The sequence below is a fragment of the Chelon labrosus genome (assembly GCF_963514085.1).
Source record: "Chelon labrosus genome assembly, chromosome: 23".
NCBI classification, from domain to species: Eukaryota; Metazoa; Chordata; class Actinopteri; order Mugiliformes; family Mugilidae; genus Chelon; species Chelon labrosus.
In genome coordinates, this window is record NC_140356.1 from 18,861,492 (window position 1) to 18,884,591 (window position 23,100).

The 23,100-nt window shown below is 45.5% G+C and overlaps 1 protein-coding gene across 6 annotated transcripts in view; it reads left to right on the forward strand.

Annotated features, from left to right (window-relative positions):
• celf2 (cugbp, Elav-like family member 2) overlaps positions 1 to 23,100 on the forward strand; it is a 206,192-nt gene that overhangs the window by 153,196 nt on the left and 29,896 nt on the right. For all 6 annotated transcript variants that reach the window (XM_084573498.1, XM_084573499.1, XM_084573501.1 and 3 more), the window contains 3 exons: positions 2,254 to 2,302; positions 7,419 to 7,553; positions 14,204 to 14,283. In XM_084573498.1, the coding sequence (XP_084429624.1) occupies positions 2,254 to 2,302; positions 7,419 to 7,553; positions 14,204 to 14,283 (264 nt within the window). The remainder of the gene's footprint in view (positions 1 to 2,253; positions 2,303 to 7,418; positions 7,554 to 14,203; positions 14,284 to 23,100) is intronic.

Here is a 23,100-nt window from a genome sequence, read left to right on the forward strand (position 1 = left end):
GTGTGTGATAGAATTGGAAGATCAAAGCCTTCTGTCACAGCGTGACTGAGCCCAGGGGCATTATGGGTAAGACGGGGCACATACACCGCAAACCCCCACCACCACCACTACCACCGCCCCTTACCACCCCCCCTCTCCTTCCGTCTGGACGCACACACACTCATGGACAGGCACAGACACACTCTCTCTCACGGCTGGTATTTGACTCTGAGTGTGATTGATACCGGGCTAGATTTGGAGAATCACTGTCATTCGTCTCTCCGCAGATCAAACAGCCACATAATCTCCCATAAAGGAAAGAGAGATGGAGGGAATAAAAAAAAGGGACAGAGGGAGAGACGGGGAGGAGGTGGGGGAGAGAGGGAGGGCGGAGATGTGACAAACCCCCTCTTCATCTGTGAAGTGTTTTCTTGTTTTTTTTTTTTCCTTTAAAAGAAGACCCACCACCTTAAAAACACATCCATCATTCAGCTCCATTAAACAGCTTCTCGTCACGGAGACGGCCGGCGTCTACAAAGACAGGTCTAACCGTGAAGCATTAGAGCCCATTTACACCTGCTGCATATCTGCATCTGGTTACGTCTAAGGGAGAAAAAATAAATAAAAATGGATGCAAACGCGTGAGCGATGCATCAGAATCTGGACGCGGCCCCCGTCTCCGGCTGCTCCGGATCACGCCGAGATCAAATCAAGCAGAAATGACATCTGCGCAGTTTGAGCCTGGAAAAGGTCCCTGACTCTTTATTCTATTTGGAGCCGGGGCTAAAAGTCCGCAGACACACACACTTCCTCGCCGTTCGACCTGGGATGAACCGTGTTCGCGGGGCCGCGGTGGAACACGGAGCTAATGGGAGGGCCTGTTGCTGCCGGGGCCAAATGTGAAGCCGTGCGGTCGGAGCCGAGGCCACCGGCTGTGATTTCAAACGCATTCAAGCCACAAAAAAAAAGTGTAATGCATTCCTGTGTCTGAAGAAGGCAACAAAAATAAAAATAATTCAGATTTAAGATCTTAAAACTTAAAGAGAGAGTGAATTAAAAGAGGTGACGAGGTTTTGCTTTTTGTTCTTTTGTTCTTTATCTTCTCTTTCATCGTTCTCTTGGTCTCAAAGAAGCTTTTGTTCCTGTTGCTTCTCGTGTTTTTCTTCTTCATCTTCTTCTTCATCTGTTTCACCTTCTTAATCTTCTTACTTCTTTCGTCTTTCTTTCTCTTTTGTCGTCTTCCTCATCTTCTTCTTAGTCCTCTTCTTCATCATCGTTGTTTTCTTCTTCTTCTCCTCCATCTCCATCTCCATCTTGGTCTTCATCTTTGTCTTGGTCTTCTTCATCTTCATTTTCTGTTTCTTCTGTTTCTTCTTCTCCATCATCTTCTTGTTCATCCTCAACGTCTTCGTCTTCTTCCTCATCTTCTTCATCTTCTTCATCACCTTTGTTGTCTTCTTCATGTTTTCCTTTGTCTTCTTCCTCATCTTCTTCCTCTTATTTTTCGTCATCTTCTTGCTCATTGGCACATCTTCTTCGTCTTCATCTTCGTCTCGGTCTTCGTTGAAGTTTGTCTTCCTCTACGTCTTCTTCATTTTCTCCTTCATCTTCTTCATTTTTTGAACTTCTCATTCATCTTGTTCTCAGTCTTGTTTGTCGTCTTCATCTTCATTTTCTGTTTCTTCCTCTTCACTATCTTCTTCATCCTCATCGTCTTTGTATTCTTTTTAGTTGTCTTCTTCGTCTTCCTCATCTCCTTCATCATCTTCATTGTCTTATTCGTGTTTTCCTTTGTCTTCTTCCTCTTCTTTTTCATCATCTTCTTCTTCATCTTCATCTTCGTCTTCATTGAAGTTTGTCCCTTTTTCCTTCTTTGTCTTCCTCTACGTCTTCTTCATTTTCTCCTTTATCTTCTTCTTCATTTATTTTTAACTTCTCATTCATCTTTGTGTTGGTCTTTTTTGTCTTGTTTATCTTCATTTTCTGTTTCTTCGGTTTCTTCTTCTTCATCGTCTTCTTGTTCATTGTCATCATCTTTTTATTTGTCATCTTCCTCATCATCTCTGTTCTCTTCTACTTCCTTTTTTTTCCATCTTAGTCTTTGTCATCTTCTCCTAGTCGTAGTATTTTGACGATCATTGTTCTCTAACGCCACCTCCTGGACTGAAGGGTTCAGGTGCAGCTGCCTTCCTCGAAAGTAAAACATGCGACGATAAACGTTCATAAGTCCTATTTGTGACTGACGGACTGTTTTGTCTTCTTTTGTCTCCACAGATGCACCACCCGATTCAGATGAAACCTGCAGACAGCGAGAAATCTAACGGTGAGTGGCTCCCACACATAACCAGGGAACGGCGGTATCGCTCACATGCATCTGTAGCCTCTCTGAATTCGCTGGGTAATAGCTATATCAGCCGTGTGTTTGCTCGCTGCTTGACTGGCGGACAGGAGGAGATACTGGGGGGGGGGATTGAGAGAGCGAGAGACATAGAGAGGGGGAGATGAGGGGAGGGGGGGATGCCGATATATATAAATATATTCTTCTTTGTGCGATGAATTATTGAGGTGCTTCGGAAGGAGGTCGGCGAGAGTTGAATCGTTTCGGCCTCGTGGTGAACCCGCCTCCGTCCCCCGTGGCCGCCCCCCCATACAAACACGCCGTATGCACTCGGTTGCTCACACACTAGTCACCTTAATGCATCTATTTTACTCGCACACTGTCGCACAACCCGTCCTCAGATCACCCCGCTGCCAAACTACATATTGCAGATCCAGTGCTGAATTGATTTCCTATACCGAGCCTCCTCCCCGCGCTCCTTCTCACTCTAATGAGGAAGCCGCTGGACAGTATCTACCAGAGGAAGTTTCTGTCAAGGATATTATTCCACCTTACTGCCAGCAAATCCAATTAAAAGACAGCGATGGTGTGTTAGCCCATTAACACACTGAGTCAGCCCGTGTTAATTTGTTCCTAACCCAATCCCTGGGTGCCTTGTGCGTGGTCTTGCACAAGGTTGCATGCAGGGATTTGAGGTAGTTTCCTGCTGAAGGCACCTCGGACATGGACATACAGTGGTTGACCCAATCCCTGGTCCTGGTTGCCCTTTTTTGGTCTTGAACTGTCAACCATGCGGAAAAATCCATGGGCCTAGAGCTGGAATAACACCAACATCAACTATCACTTCCCTTGTTTGAAATTGCAAGAGGGAGAAATTAATGGTTTTGCGAATCTAAACAATGTTTTCCAGCTGTTAAAACTGTCACAAGATCAAGATCTAGATCCTAAATGTGTGGTTGTGTTGTAAAAGTTACTCAGCGGTTTCTAATCTGTTCGATTTTGGGATTAGAGAAGCAACTTTGGGATCTTGAGGTTACTGGTTCGATGCAAATCCCTGGGCGCCTTGCATGGCTGACCACTGCACCAAGTATGCATGGCATCTTGCAGGTCTTCCTCCAGTTTGGTCTTCTTCTTCTACAGCTCTTATTTTGTGTTCTTTATCTGCTCGTTCCTGTTGCTTCTCTTGTTTCTTTCTCTTCATGTTGCTCTTTTCATTCCGTTTCCTTAACTTCTCTTCTCCTTCATTCATCTTCTTCGTCGTCTTTGTGGTTTTGTCTTGCATGGTTGCAAGGTGCCATGCATACTTGGTGCAGTAGGTGCTTGCTCAAGGCGGCTTAGCCATCCAGTGGATTGGACCAATCCCTAGGCGTCTTGCATGGCTGCCCACTGGACCAAGTGTGCTCGATTCGATGGGTTAAATGAGTTTGCAAGAGGGAGAGATGAACAACGTTCTCTCCGACGGACGTTACAAGACACACATTAAAGCTGTCCGCTGCTAGCTAAATGAGTCAGCTATAGTTTAATGCGTATTTATTTCTGCCTTTATTGGACAATGAACGGTGAAGACAGGAAACATGGGGAGAGAGGCAGAGACGTTGCAGGTATACGCTGCATTTAACAGTGGTCAGGTAAGGTAGAATAAAGCTTGATTTCAGGTTAAATAGGTTCAGGGCTTCTCTGACTTTTTCTGGGCCACCACAAGTGACGAGTCCATCCCGGGCCAGGAGATTTTTTTAGAACGTTGCATGGGCACGTAACCCTTGGTCACTTCAGTTGTTTTACTACTGTCATTTTTCTTGAGGGGGCAGCTACTACATTCTGCTACCCAGATGCCCCCTGAGGCTTCATATTTGACCGGAAAATCAGATTTTGACATATATCATACGCTGCGAGAAGTAGAGTTGGTGCAGGAGAGGTCGTCTTGATGAGACGCAACTGTACTCGGCCAGTGTAGAATCACCAATGAACCTAACCAGCATGTCTTTGGTTGATGGGAGGAAGTATCCAGAGAGAACCCACGCAGACACAGGGAAAACATGCAAACTCATGCTAAATTGCCCCAAAACACAGTTTCCTGTTTGTCCGTGCAGAGTTTAGGTTTGTGGTTCGGTTTTCCAGCTGCTTAGATATAAGAATAAGAAGTTTTTTGGTCATTGTCCCGTAAAAAACACAATGAAATACACTAAATACAACAGGAAAGAGAAGTGTCGTTTCATTTTCATGACAGCGAAAATCTAAAAAATGCTAACAGATCTGTGTTTTTTGTTTTGTTTTGTTTTTTAAACGTTAGGTGCAAAATATTTCCCAGTAACCTTGTGTGACCGAGCTCAGGAAACCTCAGCAGCATATTTGTTAAAATTTGGCAAATTATTTGCATGGCTTAGGGAGAAAATTGTTTATTTTTTTTTGCAATTTGGACGAAGTGACCCTGAAAGCTTCGTAATCGAGCCGAGTATGAAAACACTACAAAACCGTGATTGTGGGAAGTTTTAAAAGGTGTGTTTTTTGTTTGTTTTTTATACTTCTGGCTGAATCACACACATATGGACATACGCCGTCCACTGCAGGGGGACGGGAGGGGTAGAGAAATGAAGTGGCGGCGGAGGAAATCCTCATAAAAGTCATCGTTTGCGCCGCGGAAATAAGGCGAAATATGACTTTATGACCATCAGGGATGGGACGGAACTTAATAAAGGAGCCGCTCACGGCCCGAATGGTGAAATATGGGCTGGAGCGTATGCTGCATATCCATCCACTTAATGATAATGACCTTTAATAAACCCATTGTGTAAGAGTATGACTGCTCTGAGGCTTGAGTAGCTCGGTCTGGTGAAGGGATGGAAGACGGAGAGGTGTAAAAGAAATGTTTCTGGTAAACATTTTTCCTTAAACCTTTCTTTTGCATCTCTTAATGTTGCTGACAATCAGCATGACGCCAATTCTGCCCCCGATTTATCCCCGAACGCGGAGCCCGATCGTCCCGGAGCCCCGGCTCCCGGCGCCTTATCATCCCGCCCGCCTCGTCCGAAAGAACAGAAACAGTCAATTGTAACGATATCTCCTCGCTTTCTTTTCTATCGACGCAGAGTAAATTAATTACATTGCTGTTAGACTTGTGGTAATCTTTCTCTGGAGTGATGCTCGCACACACGAACACACACACACACACACACACACACACACACACACAGAGAGTGTACAAAGGAGTTAAGGCTTTTTGAAGCAACACTTATCTTGGCAGCGCATCCCGACGGTTTGTCTTTTAAACACACAAACAATTCAAACAGCAAAATAAACAAGTGCGCTATTGATTTCCCAGAGTGCAACAGACCGCTTATCTCTTTCGCCTCGCGGTAAGAGCTGACAGTTTCCTCATTAAAAATGAATTGGATTAGCATTACATTGAAAGTGGTGGGAGCACACGAACACGCATTCGCTCTAATTCAAACTTAACCTCGCCCCGCCGTCCGCAACACGGGGTTTCTCGGTGCTACCTGCAGCCGGTTCCTCGAGATTGCACCGGAGAAGGAGGGATTGTGTCAGGGAAAGGGAGGGCGGGGTGGATCCACCAGGGAGGAAAGGGGGGAGGACGGAGGGAGAGGACGAGCCGCGGCGTCTTGGCGAGCAGTCGGCGTTGAAGTGATAATGAGACATTGATCAGAGCGGCGCAGATGGCATGATGAAATACGTGAACTCTGTCTGTCTGTCTGTCTTCACCCCCCCACCACCACCACCACACCACCACCACCGTCGTCTTCTTTTCTTTCCTTTCCCTCCGTCTTTGATTCTTTCTTTCTGACTGCCATCTTTTGTTCTGTCTCATTCCATTTTTTCCACATTTAGTTTTTGTTTTATTTTTTATTTTGTCTCTTTGTTCTGACCGATCTCGTCGCTGGTCTTCAGCTTCGTGTATCGGACAGATTAAAGTGAGAAAAAAAATGGAAGTTTACCACCTCCGTAAAATGCATTCAGTAGTTAAAGAGACATACACCGATCAGGCCATAACATTATGACCACCTTCCTAAGATTGTGCAGGTCTCCAAAACAGTCGTGACTCATCAGAGAATGGACATGGGCCTTCTGAGGGTGTCCTGTGGTGTCTGATCAACAGAATGTTGTTAGTGTGGGGGGATTTGAGGGGAGGGGCCTCTGCCATCAAGGAGTGTCATTGCTACAGGGTGGGGGTGCCTGGTCTGGTCGAGGTGGGTGCTACATGTCTAAGTAACATCCACACCAATGAATGCCAGTTCCAAAAGTTTCCCAGCAGAACACTGAACTGTCACAAGATGGTCAATGTTCTTCACCTTCACCTTCACATCAACAGGATGTTGTTAGTGGGGGGCCTTTGAGGGGAGGGGCCTCTGTGGATCATCCCACAGATACTTGATCAGTTTGGGATCCATCTTAAAAAGTGTTTGAAACACATCAGAAAGCTTGCATGACTCATTTCTGTTAATGACCAGAAACTAGTGTCCAGTAACGGCTCAATACCTACCTGTCGTTGGGCAAAAGGCAACAATTAGAACCAAACTAGAAGGGGTTAGAGGTACAGCTTGGGGCAGAAGGGTCCCAGGTTCACCTCCTGCCTCGTCCATGGCTGAGGAGCCCTGAGTCAAACATCTAACCCCCAAATTGCTCCAACTGTACACACTACTGTGTCAGCAAATGGATGGGTTGAAACTTCTTAGGGACAGAAGTCTGGACTGTGTTGTAAATTGATGGCCACCTCCTTTTTTTTTTTTTTTTTTTTTTTTTTTTTTGGTAAGAGAAGGACGCTTTTTTGGATATACCGTGACCTGGGTGACTTGAGAACCTTCACAGACAGTTTGTGATCTAGTGAATTTGGAGGCCAGGTCAGCACCTTGTGCTGTTCTTCATGTTTTTTTGAGTTGTTCCTAAAGCGTCATCCTGCTGGGGATGGCTGCTGCCATCAAGGAGTGTCATTGCTTTGGGGTGGGGGTGCCTGGTCTGGTCTAGGTGGGTGCTACATGTCTAAGTAACATCCACACCAATGAATGCCAGGTCCAATGTTATGTATTAAAGCCATACAGAACCGTCCTCCCCTCATTCACACTGTTTTTTTCTCTGTGCTTCTTCCCAGCGGTGGAAGACAGGAAGCTGTTCATCGGCATGGTGTCGAAGAAGTGCAACGAGAACGACATCCGGGTCATGTTCTCCGCGTTCGGACAGATCGAGGAGTGCCGGATCCTCCGAGGGCCCGATGGGCTCAGCAGAGGTACCTGTCGCTCTGACTCACTTTCCATCCTGAGCTCAACGCTCCTCATGTGAATACTGACGCCCGGACGGCCTCAACCGGTCGGCTGCAGTTCATCGAAACCAACCCCTGTCGGATGACTCCAGATCCTCACAGGCATTCGCCTCCAAGAGCTGGCTGGTTGAAGATGGCCTCTGAGCCAATGGCTGCCTCTCACATAAATAGGATCTTAGTAGTAGATGTAGTGATTAAAACGAACTTTTAGGTCATGAGGAAGTTGCCTCCAGGAAGCAATATGTTTTTTCGTAGAAATCGGTAGAATACAAAATGAGATTTCACTTTTTTAAAGTGAAATAGTTTTTTAAAGTCTCCATAAAACATCTTTCAGAGTGCTATTTACTTGTGCATATTTAGATTTTTCCTCCCACTTCCTGCAGAGCACAGACCACTGCAGAAAGTGGGATGAAAAATCTAAGTGGTCAACTCAAGGATTTTTCATTGGACGTCAAGTTCATAGACGCCCCCTAGTGCCGGATGAGTCATCAGTGTTTTTCAGTTGTTTTCCAGGAAATCAGAAACTCTTAAAATACCAACGAGACCACCTACGAGATGACTTTTATCTTAGCGTTCAGCCAGATATGGAGCGGGACACTGACAAAAACATTTATTTTGATTTCCCAGCGTACTTTAATGTTGTCATCAGGCTACATTCGTGTTAAAAATGCTTAAAACTTCAAACCGTCCATGGTTTCTGTGAAGATGTGGGTTTAATCGTCTACTTCCCAGAGCCTAAGCGCATCGTTTAGCACTTCTAACTCTCGGATTGAGCCAAAGAAAAAACAGAAATCGATTTAAAAAAAAAAAAAAAAAAAAAAAGGTGCAAGAAACTAAACAGCAGCACAAAGAAATACAAGAAAGCAAAGTAAAGCTAAAGTAGGACATAACCGGTGAATCTCTTTTCCCTCGATTCCACACATATATATATATATGCAGCTCAAAACCTCTGCAGGTTAAAGACGGTTGTGCAGCAGAGTAGCATGGCAGCACCAAAAAACTGGAGGATGAGTAATGTGCTGACTCCGTTTGCATTGTCCAAAAAAGGTTTAAAAAAGGCAACTGGATTTGTAGAGATTGAATCAGATGCTGTTTTCAACCAGCCGCTTCTTGGGAGGAAAGATATTTCCCTCCAAGGTCTTGATAGAGCTGAGAGGTTAAAGTATAAATGAACTGGAGCGACGTCTTTGAGGCCGCCGTGGCCACTGTGAATACATGCTTCTCCTTTTTCGCTCTATATATCTCTTTTCCACTCCTCTCTTTTTTTCTTCCCCTTCTTGCTCTCTCAGCCTCGGCCTCCTCCTCCTCCCCCCACCCACCCCACCTCCTCTTCCTCTGACCTCCAAACCTCCATCCGCATCCTTCGCCTCCCCTGCAGTTTAGCCTCGGCGTAAGCCAGTCCTAAGCTCTTTACTTCCATCGTGAGGCTGAGGGCATTTTATAAAAAAATACTTCTATTGCTGCTATCCGAGTCAAGAGATGCTGCTTTTTCTGGAACTGCAGCCGAATACAATGCCTTGGTTTTAGTGTCTACAATAACCCAAGCTCAAATGCAAAATCCACCATTGAGAGAAAACTTGATAAGTCCACAATTGGCAATGTTGGACTTGGACTGGGCCTGTGTCTTCCGGGTTCAAAGCTCAGCCCTCGTCACGATTACCGAATCCTCCACCAGAAAACTGCCGCTCTCCTTTCCTTCTCTCAGCTGGCGAGGAAAGTGAGCGCCAATTTGGCTTCTCTGAGACCCGGCGGGAGGTTGCTCCAAAGTCGCGGACCGGTAACGGGCCAATAATCTGACCACAAAATAAAAATAAAATCGGCTCCATATGTCAAACTGTAAAGTGCCTGTCTTGATTTGGAGTTGTGTCCACAACAAGCAAACAAACCCAACGATTTAATTCCTGGCGAGTTTGCTTCTGCTAATTGGCGCGCATAAGGTACTCCAAAGAAAACGCCCCAGGGACTGGTTTAAAAACCACAAAGAGGCCCGTTAACAAGCTGTCAAATCAGCTTTTAACGATTTGTCGTCATCTTGACCGGCGCGTTCCTCAAACAACGAGGGTTTGGGATTTAAATTAAACGCTCGAAGGCGCCTCCGTGTGGTTGACCAGGCCGGACGGCATCCATCCCAGCGTCCACACACCAACCTCATCTCATCTATCCGTCCCATCTCAGCTGTTGTCCCTCTATAAATAGCCGACATAGTAGCGTACAGACCCCTTTTCATCCCTTCCACCACATCTGCCCACCACCCTCCCATCGGATTTCTGCCATCCTCCCAACCCTCCCCTACCTCCTCCCCCCGCCCCTCGTCCCTCTCCCCTGTGTGGTTTCTATGTGCTGAGGAGATGGAGGGGCTTTTGCAAATCTCTGTCCTCCTCTTCCTCCTCCTCCTCCTCCTCCTCCTGTCACATGAGCTGTCACTGTCATCGTCACGCAGGTTCCATGTAGATCTGTCGGCCATGCATTTATTTATTTTAATTTTTTTCTGTGCTCGTCGGATGTTATGGATGTCTAATCGTTGACTCGAGTCTTTATTTTGTGCCTTTATTTCTATCTCTCTCTCTCTCTTTCTCCTCAAGGTTGTCTCTATCTAAAACCAATCTCTGCCTCGAATTAAACTACTCAAACTCCCATGTTCCTTTGCTCCTTCAAACAGCCCCGCCCTCCCTGTCGCTATATATTCACCCTGGCTGTCCTAGAATCCTCTCCTGCATCAATTTGTCCTCTTTTTTTTTTTTTATCTTCCGACATCCCGCATCTGCCTCTTCTTCCCCGTTCCCTCCTTCCATCCCATTTCAGATCCTCTCTTTTGTCCTCATGAATATTTCAGACGCTATGGCCAAATTCTCATTTCTGTTAGATCTAATATAAACCACTTAGCTGTTGATGCAAGTCAAAGAGGAAATGCCGCTAGTCCAAGTTGGGTCCTGGCTACCATGCAACCACCCCTAACCAGGTTAGACGTAAATAGGTCTTTATGGATTTTTATGTTTCCCGCAACTCCCAGAGGAGCCAGAGTCCCACCTAGCTTCACTACTGAGCTCCTATTAAACCACGGTATCAATCAGAAGAGAGCTCCGCCATCCCGCTATTAATAAAATATGGATCACACCACCAGTGGATGGCTGGGCCTGGGGAGCTACCCTACTTTCATTAAAGGACTGTTTGGTTCTCCACTGACGACAGAATGCGGCCCGTGAGGTATTTTTAGCCGCTCAAGCCACGTCCCGTCCCTGTAGCGTGAAAAAAAAATAAAATAAAGAAATGCAAAAAGTACGTGTTTGCTTTCTCATTAACAGCTCCGACATTAATGAATCAATGTTCAGGCGCGGAGGAATTTGTTATTTAGAGGCGTCAAGCTGCAAAAAAAAAAAAACAAGCTAAAGATAGGATTTATTCCGTCTGCCAGCCGGGAGACGAACCCACGAGTCTCTGTTCGATGACAGCTGATGGTGATGTAGCTGACAGCTTTTATAAATAGAGTCAGGACCTATCAGGACCAGTGCGGAGGTGCTAACCCAAATGGATGCACCCTCCAGATCTGATCTAGTTCTGGGGCAGCTCTTCTCTGCAGAGGATGGCGCCACTTCCTGGTAAATAAGCGGTTAAATGACAGATTGCGGCCCGTCTAAAATAGACAGTCCCCTGAATCAGTTGAAAAAATGACCCCCTTTTTTTTTATGAATGTCCTATCTACAGTGTTATCGGTTAGCGCAGCAGGATGGAAATGTAAAGGACATGCCAGTGTGCTCGCCAGGTCAGTGCTGCAGAATCTGATAACCTTCGGTGTCTCTTTTTATTATCTGTGCACTGCTCCAACGTGAAGTCACCAAGGCAGTTTAACATAAAGGGCGAGTAAACGCTAACTTCCACTTGGCAAGGACATCAAAAATGGAAAAAGGAGGACGAATGTGTTTCATACAAACTAGATTCTCGACAAAGACCAAGGGCCACTTCCTAGCGGCAAGAAAAAGTCCTGAAGTATGTCACTCTGACAGCAGGGACATGGTGGCAATGGTGTTGTGAACTCAAAATAAAAACTGCAGCCTCAGTTTTAATGAGTTTCATAGTCTTGTCAAAAAAAACTTTTATGCTTGAGCCGAGTCAGCTTACAGACCAAAAACAAAGACTCAGTACTGGGTTTTGGTGAGCAAGTACACGTACTACAACTATTAAAAGTTAATACTACTTGGTAAAGGTGTTAAAGAGGCAATGATTGCTCAGTTACAGTTAGTTTTCCTCATTTCCATCATTTAAGTCGTGAAAACGCCGCCGTTAGGCAACCGTCGGCAGCTAAAAGAGATACAAGCTAACAGATTAGCTTTTAAACTTGACTTAATCAGTCAAATTAATCCAATTGTGGATCCTTCTAGTGAAGCCACTGTCATTTATATTGTTCATTATGTTCCAGACGTGTGCTCCGGAGTTTTAAAGTCCTAAGTAGGCTAAGCTAAACTAAGCTAACGTCCTCTTAACGTAATGTAGAAGATGCAAAGACACAATGAAGGGATGTCAGAGAAGTTTTAAGTTTAAGTTTTAGTTTTAAAATCTTAACTAGGCGGGCATTATTCAAGTGCTCTACACCATGCTTCCATGGAGGCTAACAGATTAGCAAGCTAGCAATGTCATAACTTAATATAGGAGGTGCAAAGACTTGATGAAAGGATGTCGGAGAAGCTTCAGTTTTAGAAATCTTAGCTAGGCGGACGTTATTTGAATGTTTTACACCTTGATGCTGCTGCTAGGTTACTGTTGCCGTCTAGAAACCACTCTTGCTAACAGTTTAGCATGCTAACAGCGTCATAATTTAAACTAGGAGATGCAAAGACATAATTAAAGGATGTCATAGAAGATTCTTTTTTTTTTTAAATCTTAGCCAGGCGGACATTATTTGAATGTTTTAAACCTGCTGCTAGGCAACTGACGGCATCTAGAAGCCACTGACGCTAACAGCTTAGCGAGCTAACAACCTCATAGTTTAAAGTAGGAGATGCATAGGCACAATGAAAGGATGAGGCCTTTGGGATTTGCTGACAAAATTTCCAGTTTCAAGGTCGTGGATACCACAAGAGGGGAGTGTTCTCCACAAGAGGTTCTTAAATAATCTTCTTCATTTGTCAGGAATACCTTAGCATAGGTCTTTCTAGGTGAAAGAGGCAAAGCTCTCGCAGGGAATGCTTATCTGAGGAAGCCAATCTGCCGAGCATCCAGAAAATTCAAAGTTAAGTCACAGAAAATAAGTTTTAAAATAACTATTACTGTAACGACGAATGGCATCTGTCAGCAGAGCCTCGTGTGTTTTCTCAGGTAAAGGCCTCTGTGGGAAGTCCATCCGTCACTTTCAACCTCCTTCTGTCGCAGCTAGAGGTGGATGAGGACAATGGACGCGTCTGTTCCTCCGCAAATCTGTCCGTCTTCTCTCTCTCTCTTCTTGTCTCTTGCATTAACCAATCCCCACAATTTCCTCCATTATTCCACCCCCCTGCCCTGTCATCCCATCCACACGGCCCGGGAGAGTCGATCTGATGACCCAGGCTCTTTTATTTTTTATTTTGTTTCCCTCTCTAGCCAAGCCACGGGTCAGCCAGCCTGAACCCGAAGATGTGTGTGTTTGTGTGTTTGTGTGTTTGTGTGTACTCAGTTCGGGCCTGGCTGCGCTAACGTGGCTTGGTGAGTTTGTTAGCATATTATTAGCCTGGGGTGTTGCTGAAGCACTTCTCACATTATCTCCTCTAATCACTCCCTAACCAGCCAGACAAACACAACCTCGCCTCTACTCCCTCTTACTCCGCAAACAACAAATAACCCCCCCTCCCCCCAAAAAAAACTGCCTCTGGCTGCGTCCAGTCTTGATTGGCTAAAATCACTGTCAGTCACGGAGGAGGTCGGACGCACCTCCCTTCCGTGTCTCCTTCCTCTCTCTGTGGGATGAATTGATATGGCTTGCCGTCCGATTCCCGTCCTCCTGCAGAGGTATCATCCCCTCCCCGCCCCGCCCGCCACCCCTGCCACTGCCGCTACATCTCTTTCCTGTTCGACAAAGACAGAAAGAGGGCGCCCAATCAGACGCACAATGCAAAATGAATGGCCCGAATGAATTCCAGTCGCTTTCATGCAAATTTGGGTCTGATTTACATTGTTGAGAGGCGAGAGCAATTCATGAATCCAGGTATGACTAATTCGCCTGGTGTGCAGAAAAAAGAGAGAGAGGAAGAAATAGAGAGAGAGGGAGAGACGAAGAGGAGGAAGGAGGCAGCTCTTATTGGTTACTGTGCTCGTCTGTCCTGTGGTGGATGTGGACGGGGGGGGGGGGGGGGGGGGGGGTGAGGTGGCGGGACGGGGATCAGGGAAGGGGGTTGTGGTTGTCATGACACTGTGCTTGTTTTTCTTTCGGCTGTTGTTTCCACAGCGACTGAGAACACTGTTGTCCGCCTGTGAGCTGTTCTCTGTATCAATCTCTGTTTTGGGTTTTTTTATAAAAACGACGTGTCCAACCCTTTTGTCTTGTTTTTGTTCTTTCTTGTCTTCCCTCCTCCTCCTCCTCCTCCTCCTCCCGCCCTCCCCCTACCTCCCTTCCACTGTCCCTCCATCCCTCCCTACTCCCTTCCCTACAGGATGTGCGTTTGTCACGTTTTCCACCAGAGCTATGGCACAGAATGCAATCAAAGCCATGCACCAGTCTCAGACTATGGAGGTACGGTACTCTTGCCCTTTCTTCAACTCTCTCTCTCTCTCTGTCTCTTTAGCTCCTTTTACACATGCACCTCTTCACTCTGTAAATTACACATCTGTCTCGTCTTTGAGCTCTCTTTCCGTAAAAGCCATGACTTACTGCTTTAACAGGTTGCACCTTCGAGTAACCCTTCCAACGCCTCCAACACCAACGTAAAGCCTCAACATCTCTTGTTCCACCCACATCAGTGATTACATTTGTCACAGAATTATCATTTCCCATGCATAAAGGTTATTAAAATATATTCTGTGAATGAGAACCATCTTTGTAGGCCGGATTCTAAAAATGTGCTTGTAGACAGTGCAGGATAAAAGAGTTGAAGCTCTGGACGGATTTTAATATCAAGCAAAATGTTGTTGTGTTTTTACTCAGCGCGCTAACTTTGAGTCGAGGACGGGGTTACGTTAAGCTCCAGGCTCAGACTATGTTTAGGTTTTTCACATGTGATTTGTTAATGCATGTCAGATTTCAGGCCACGTTCAGATTTGGGTTCAGGTCTTAAGCGTGTGCAGAACTCTAAATTAGGTCCAGACACACCAAAAAACCAATCAAGCCCATTGAACGTTTTCAGCTTTGGTGGTGCATGTTGGATTAGATTGGTTGGTTGGGTTAAGATCTCTAAGAACCCTAAAGGTCCAGACACACCAACAAACCAATCAACAAGTCACAGGCCATGGTACGATTTCAGCTTTGGTGATGCATGTTGCATTCGATTGGTTGGTTGGGTTAAGATCGCTACTGTAAGAACACTAAAACGCCCAGGCACACCAATCCAACAGATGTCAGGCCAGGGTCAGTGTCAAATTTGGTGGAACAAGTTGCATTAGGCCTTTATCAGTCTTAAGCCTTTAGAGAAGTCTAAAAGGCCCAGAACTAGAGGCAACAAAGGTAGGCGTTACAAATCACACCTCGACCAAAGATCTGCACTTGATCACAACACAAAGACTTCAGCTAGCAACCAACCGTTGACCGATCATGCCCCTAAGCTAGGGAGCAAGAGAGACCTCCAAACTAGTGTCCTCTTGACTTTGTAGTTGGTTCACTTCCATCTTGTGCACTGGTTTCCTGAGCAAACTGCAGTGATCTTTCTCAATGACGTGGCCCTCCACCAATTCAGCGCGCTTATTCAGCTAAAAAGCCGCCAACAACAGTGCGGGACACACGGCAAAAAAAAACAAACTGGGATCTCCGAGTGCTCTCCAAATGCCGGACACTGGCCAGCGGTCACGTCGCGGCCTTTGCTGTCTTTGTACCAGATTCCAAATGTGGTGCGGGCAGAGCCAGTCCCCTCTTTTCAAAGGAGGGCAAATTTTGGCAAACTCTCAAAGCTGTGGCAAAAATAGCAGCACCTTTGACACAACAGCCGCAATTGGCAGCTGGGGTGTTGCAGACCTCATCAACTGCACGGCGACCCTGGTGGCACTGTTAACGGGGGAACCAAGTGAATGTTCTCTTGGTTTTTGGTGAGCCCTTGTCAGCGCTGTCAGGCCAGTGACAGGCAGGACTGGCGATTGGGAGAGAATTACATGGTGTAAGACGAGCACAGAGTGTGAGTCATGGGGTAGAGACGACAAAAAAAAAAAGTGATAATAACAGGCTGTGTTAAAGGAAAAAGAACGAGTGGCGTTCACCCCGGTAGCCCCCTCATTAGAGCTGATCATGATAATCACGGCTGCTATTGATGTGCGGTGACCCTGACATGGAGGGGGGGAAACGTGTGCTCCTCCCTCTCCGTGTGCTTGAGCTTTTTCCTGTTTATGTTGTCACAATATCTCCGGCGGCGAACGCGTCCGTCTTTCCCGAGCACAAGGAGGAGGACTCTCTCCTCCGACAGCGTTAGTATTAAGCTAGAATTATCCTCGCTCTGAGCAGTCGTCTGCCACAATGGGCCCGGTAAACACTAGCCAGCGCCCCTCGCTTTTATCGTGCGCGCAGAAAAAAAACACAAAAAAAAAGCCTTAAACCATAACACAACGATATTGCGGTGGACAATGGCAAAATACCTTCATTTCCATTTGAAAACAAGCTGTCTAGCCCCGGGCGGACCTAAATTGCCGCATCCGTTTGTTAATGTGCCTCAGTTTTGCAATTTAAAAGTAATTACTTCGGGTCCGAATGAGGGAATGAGGTCTGGTAAATAGAGTTTGGTTATTGTCTTGGCTCTATTGCACCCCACTGTCTTAGATAGAGCAAGATTGCACATGTGTGTGTGTGTGTGATTTGTTGCACGTGCGTATGTGTGTGTATTCGCCGTCACGTATACACACATGTCACGAGGAAGGAGGGAGGCGGCCCCGGCTGCTCGTGTTCGTTGATGGCCCTGTCACCGTCGTATCCATTCTCATTACGGCGTGACATTCAGGTACACACCGGCACGCACGCGCTCGCTGAATGTCAGGCCGTAATGAAAGTGGATACGAGCGAGACAGGTGATTCACCGTCGAACCTCTAAAGACACGGGGAGAGTGGAAGTGGGTCGGTCGCCGCCGTGGTTCTGCCTGTGTTGATTTGTGCCTTGCATTACTTGCTTCCTTTATAAAGACTCGTTTAGCGCTCGGCTTCCAACCCCCTACCTGCCTACCACTCCCTCCCACCCCGATGCAGCGGCCCATCAACACTGATTTCTGTTTACGCCTTTCCTTTCTTTTCTCCATGACACTACGAGGGCACTTGCACATGATCGTGCCCTTGCTGCATGCACAAATGCATTTGAGCGCATTCAGACGAGAGCTTAAGGAGTGGAGAGAAAACCTGGCAGCGTCTGTTTAAATAGAAATACAAACACATCTGTCAACTGTAATGAAGAGAGGAGGACGTATAGAAATATAATATAACATTCATTAGAGGCTGATGCTGACAACATATAAGGCTTAATGGTCCCATATGTTATAGCCGGAACAGCATGTCTCTTATTTGAATTGTCTGTAAATTGTCCCTATTTACTCATTACATTAGTGTTATACATGCAGTTTAACTAAAAGCTAACTGAAACTGGGTGATGAGTTTGGAGGATTCTGTCTGCGGTTGCTGATGAATGATGTTTTTGCTATGTGCGTCTACCCTGACATGATATAATTCAGCAGCAACTCGAGCTGCAACCTCCAAAACGAGTGTAAACACGAATGAGCATCTCTCTTTAGCGGTTTTAATAACATTAATGAATGTTAATTAATCTTAAATTAAATCGGGTGATCTTTGAATTTCCGTTTGAGCTCTGATCATCTGGTCTTGTTTCCGTTTCTTTCTAATGTGTTTAAAAGCATCAGGGCATCAAGATAGGAACATTTATTGGTTTCGCATTTCATTACATGCAGCTTTAGAATTTGAACACTTGAATACTAATAGTAGCTCTTCCTAGCCTCCTAGCTAATAGTAGCTCTTCCTAGCCTCTCCCCTCCCAGCTAATAGTAGCTCTTCCTAACCTCATAGCTAATAGGAGCTCTTCCTAGCTTCCTAGCCTCCCAGCTAAGAGTAACTCCTCCTAGCTTCCTAGCCTGCCAGCTAATAGTATCATTTCCTAGCTTCCTAGCCAGCCAGTAGCTCACAGTAGCTCTTCCTATATTCCTAGTTTAGCCTCCCAGTTAGTAGGAGTTCTTACTTGCCTACCAGCTAATAGTAGCTCTGCCTAGCTTCCTAGCCTCCCAGCTGATACTAGCTCCCTTTAGCTTCCAAGCTAACAGTAGGTCTTCCTAGCTTCCAAGCTCCCCAGCTAACAGTAACTCCTCCTAGCTTCCTAGCCTGCCAGCTAATAGTATTGCTTCCTAGCTCCCTAGCCACCTGGCTAACAGTAGCTCTTCCTATATTCCCAGCTTAGCCTCCCAGTTATTAGTAGCTCTTCCTAGCTTCCTAGCCTCCCAGCTGATACTAGCTCGTCTTTGCTTCCTAGCCTCCAAGCTAATAGTAGTGCTTCCTAGCTTCCTAGCCTCCCAACCGATACTGGCTTTTCTTAGCTTCCTAGCCTCCCAGCTAATAGTATCCCTTCCTAGCTTCCTAGCTTCCTAGCCTCTTAGCTAACAGTAGTGCCTCCTGTTTCCATTTTTGAATGATGAACACTGGTATAAAGAGTTCTTTCCTTCGCTGCAGTCGTTGTGGTGTCTTCAAGTGTAACTTTTTGCTCCAGACACAGGAAATATGAGGCGATGTCACAGTCAGCCTTTGTTGCCTGTACTACTTTGATGTCAGTTTGGTGTGTCTGTACCTTTACGCCATCGGCCTACAGTCCCTTTTCTTCTTTCAGTAATCGCCGTCTTTCTAAGACTGTAATCCTTCCTTTGAACGTTGAGTTTTTCTTATATCTGGGGCATCAGAAACCTTTCTTGGACTTCATTTCATCCAACAGTGAATCCATAGAACCCAGGTTACATTCATAACACTCGCAGTTGCTGTACGGTACTTTATCTGTTTCTTCATTCATCTGTGAGATGTTTCCATGTGTGCACTCGATCAGTTTTTGTGCAAACAACGCTCAGAGCTCAAGCATGACATGCCGTGCAAACTCCTGCAGCTATCAGAGCGTCCTGCGCTCCTATTAGCAGAGACGGATAATGTGGTTTGACATTTAAAGGCTATGTGAGCGGTAAATAAATGAGACGGAGAAGGTTCAGAGAACACAAACCCTCCTGAAAGCTGAACGAGAGATTGATTTTCAAGGTAAACGGACCACGGCTTATAAGTTCAGCTTGCGTGCGAGCGTCTAAGCATTTTGGGAAAGAGACGGGAAGCGATGTGTAATGCTCTCTTCACGGTTGTCTCGCTTAATAGCAGAGCGAACTCCCGGTTAAGTCGATCACGATTCGGTAACTTCTGTCACAGACAAAAGTTGGAAGTTTCTTTTTTTTTTGAGTTCCGGGAGAGAGGGGCGACGTCAAACCACGGCCAAACCGGAGCAGGTGCTGATGTGCTGTATTTTCACAGCATGACATCGGATCCATATGCTGTAATTACACAATTATAAATCAGGATGCCATAATTATGTCAGGTGCCTATTGCTACGCCTGCAGTATCATTTTGAGACCATAGGTTGTCATGCCGTCAGCCTACACAGACCCACCTGTCAGTCACAGGTGTGGCGAGATATCAGGACATCTGACATGAACATTTCTGCATTTGCGGAAGTTTTAAAAGAATCTGTTAAACACTTACATCTTTATTTCATACAGAAGAAGTAGACAAAAATAACATTTTTAGAAAGAAATGTTTTCCCCGTAGAAACATCTCCTGCAGAGAAAGATTCCTTTCGAGACCTGCAGCTCTTTATTTTCTCAATGAGGTGAAAGTTGTCCGACGTGGGATGACTAACTGTCTGCAGCTAAATATCTGCCTCCTGAAATAGCTTCCAAAAATGAACTAATGCTTCACCACCAGCATTCATTCAAAGGAAGTTTATTGTTAAAATATATGAACCCAGAGACCACTTCTTCTTTCTTTTCTTTTTTTTTTACAATCACAAATTAGCATTCTTTTGTTTGATAGCACCACCAGTCGCCCGCTATCAATAAACTCGGCGTATTTGTATGCGTTAACAGCCTACGGGGGACTACTCTCTAAATATTTTTTACTGCCCGTAGAGAGACGGAGCCATTATGCTGCCCCCTGCTGTCTGTGTTCAAAAGTGGCCACTTTAAAACATATCAGAAGGTTTATAAATTCAGTTTTACTCAACAAGAGGTGTAATTACACCCAGCAGCATAGTTTTTCAGACCCCCATGGGCAACAAATAACATTAGCAGGCTTGTAAAATACTCTGAAATGGACTTTGAAGAGGATGATGGTAAGTCTTGAGTGAGTCTTGGTAGATATTAGTGACTACACCTCAGTATGGCCATTGTTTAGGGCTTTGTTGTTAATTGTTTGGTCTTTGATGATGCAGTTTGATATTATATTCCTTCTTGAACAAAACGCAGCTGTATCTGAACAGGTTTTGTTTTAATGTGGAAGTCGTCTTCCCTGTTAACAGGAAGTGGGCGACCCTGAGTGTTTTTCTAAATCTAAATAGGGCTAAGAAGAACTACATACTGTTGTATGTATTAGCTTGATGCGTCAGAACTTCGTAGTCGTCTGGCACATGCGTTATGCTGCTGTATGAAATGAAATAACTGTCCTTGCCAGTAGGTGGCAGTAGTCTGTATTTGTTATTCAAAAGGAGAAACAGGAAGAGCTACTATTAGCTAGGAGGCTAGGAAGCTATGAAGAGCTGTCATTAACTGGGAGGCTAGGAAGAGCTACTATTAGCAGGGAGGCTGGGAAGCGTGGAAGAGCTACTATTAGCTGGGAGGCTAGGAAGTGCTATTGTTAGTTGGGAGGCTACGATGCTAGAAAGAGCTACTATTATCTGGGAAGCTAGGACGCTAGGAAGAGCTACCATTAGCTGGGAAGCTAGGGAGAGCTACTATTAGCTGGGAGGCTACGATGCTAGGAAGAGCTACTAAGCTACTATTATCTGGGAAGCTAGGACGCTAAGAAGAGCTACCATTAGCTGGGAGGCTAGGAAGCTAGGAAGAGTATACTACTAGCTGGGAGGCTAGGAAGAGCTCCAGACTGTTACTAGATTACTTGAATGTTTCTTACTAGAAATTTTCATGGTGTCAGTTTTCACAGTTTTTGACTAATTCATAATGAAGTGAATTAATCAGTTAATCAAAACGTGTTAAACTGATGAATTTCTAATGAAAACAGAAAGATTAGCCACAGCTGTATTCACACAAGATACAAAACAGGAGCGATAGCAGTGATATGAAATTAAAAACCGCGCTCATGAAGGCAATTAGAGAATGTAAACAGAATGAATGGATATGGAAGCAAAACATAAATACTTTACGAGGCATTTAATCGTAAAGTGAAAACTTGGATGTACATGTTTTTTTTTTCTCTGGACGTTGATGTTTCTTCATCTCACTCTGGGCTGATTAGCACTAGAGTCACACCCTGTTTGATGTATGAAAGTTCAAGCTGTTGCTAATCTATAATGAATTATTTAAAAATCCCCTGAAGGTAAAAAACCAGCGATGATTTGTTTCTTTCAGGAAAACCAACAGAGCTGCCAGTTTCTGACGCTCATACTCTCAGGGCAAAGTTGTTCGAGTCCAGTTTTTACATCAGGCAGAGATACCCTCGGCCCTTCTCCCAGAGCAGGACTCTCATTTTGGGATGCATCCCCCATCCACCCCCACTTATACACCGGGTGTCGACCGGAGTGATGAGATATATAGCAGGGAGGGATATGGAGCTCCGGTCTCGAGGGGAATCGGCTAACCCTCTCTCTCTCTCTGAATGCAATTCTACCGCCGCCTCCTCTGCTTTATCTGTCGGCAGTCGGGATAAAGAGAGAAAATGACTGGTGGTGGAGAGGCTGGGTAAATATGGCCGTCAGACGGATGGGAGACATGCTCATTCAGCTGATAAAGTCGGGACGTGTCCCACAGAGGAAGGGTTGTCAGGTCACACACTGGGATAAAGATGCTAGTTAAATCCATAGACTGTAAAAGGAAGTGGATGCCATGACAGCTCCTGTAAAAGTAAAGCCAAAGCATGTGGAGCTCCCCCTATTGGTGACCGGGGTGCAGTGCAGTGTAGGTCATAATAAGCCCCGCCCCCTCCGTGTAAGTGGGACTTGGGCCAAACTAAAACATTTTTCATTTTAGGTAGTTAATATATAATATTGTACGTTCATGAGTCCATTTTTCGGAGACGTTTTGTTTTAGTTATTTATTTGACGTTATAAAAAAACAAAAAAAAAAAACAGGATGTGACATCACGATGATTGACGGTTGCCATCGACGACCCTGCGAGTAGAAAGACAAATAAATAAGCAAGTGCAGTTTATGTGTGTTAGCTACGACAGCTAATTGAAGACAAATTTAGGTCTTAATTCAGCTGAAGTTGATGCTAACGCAGCATGCATGCACCTCTCAGCCATAACATTATGACCACTGACAGGAGAAGTAAATAGCATTGACCATCTTGTGACAATTCAATGTTCTGTTGGGAAACTTTTGGACCTGGCATTCATTCATCGGTGTGGATGTTACTTAGACATGTAGAACCCACCTAGACCAGACCAGGCACCCCCACCCCATAGCAATGACACAAGATACAACTTAAAGAAATCACGAAGAACAGCACAAGGTGTTGACCTGGCCTCCAAATTCACTAGATCCCAAACTGATCAAGTATCTTTGGGATGATCCACAGAGACCCCTCCCCTCAAGGACCCCCCACTAACAACATCCTGTTGCCAGACACCACAGGACACCCTCAGAAGGCCCATGTCCATTCTCTGATTAGACACCACCTACACAATATTAGGAAGGTGGTCATAATGTTATGCCTGAGAGTCATTTCCAAAGCATTGCATGCTGGGTAGTATGCTAAATAGCTTGCAAAGTTTCCTGCAGGTGCTGGGAGATCTGAAAAGGCCTGATTGACGTCTCCCGGTGACAGAGACTCTTATTTCACTCGTCACTCATGTCACACCTCCAGATCCACACACCTGCCGTTCGTCTCCGCTCTAAACGTCGCTCTCTGCTAAAAGTAGCCCAGCCCCCCCCCACCACCACCACCACCTCCCTTCAATCTCTTTCCTCTCTCTTTCCTCTTTTCCAACCCCCTCCTGCCGAGAGCGGCTCGCGCCTCAAACTAAATGTTTCAATCAAAAGGCTTTTCATCCTCTCGTGGCAGATTGTCTTTGTTTTCCAGCAGGATTCGCCCCCAGTTACGCTTTGATTCATTCAGCGGCGTGGCGCGACGGGGCTGCGGGTTTTACCGTTTCATCGGGACCGG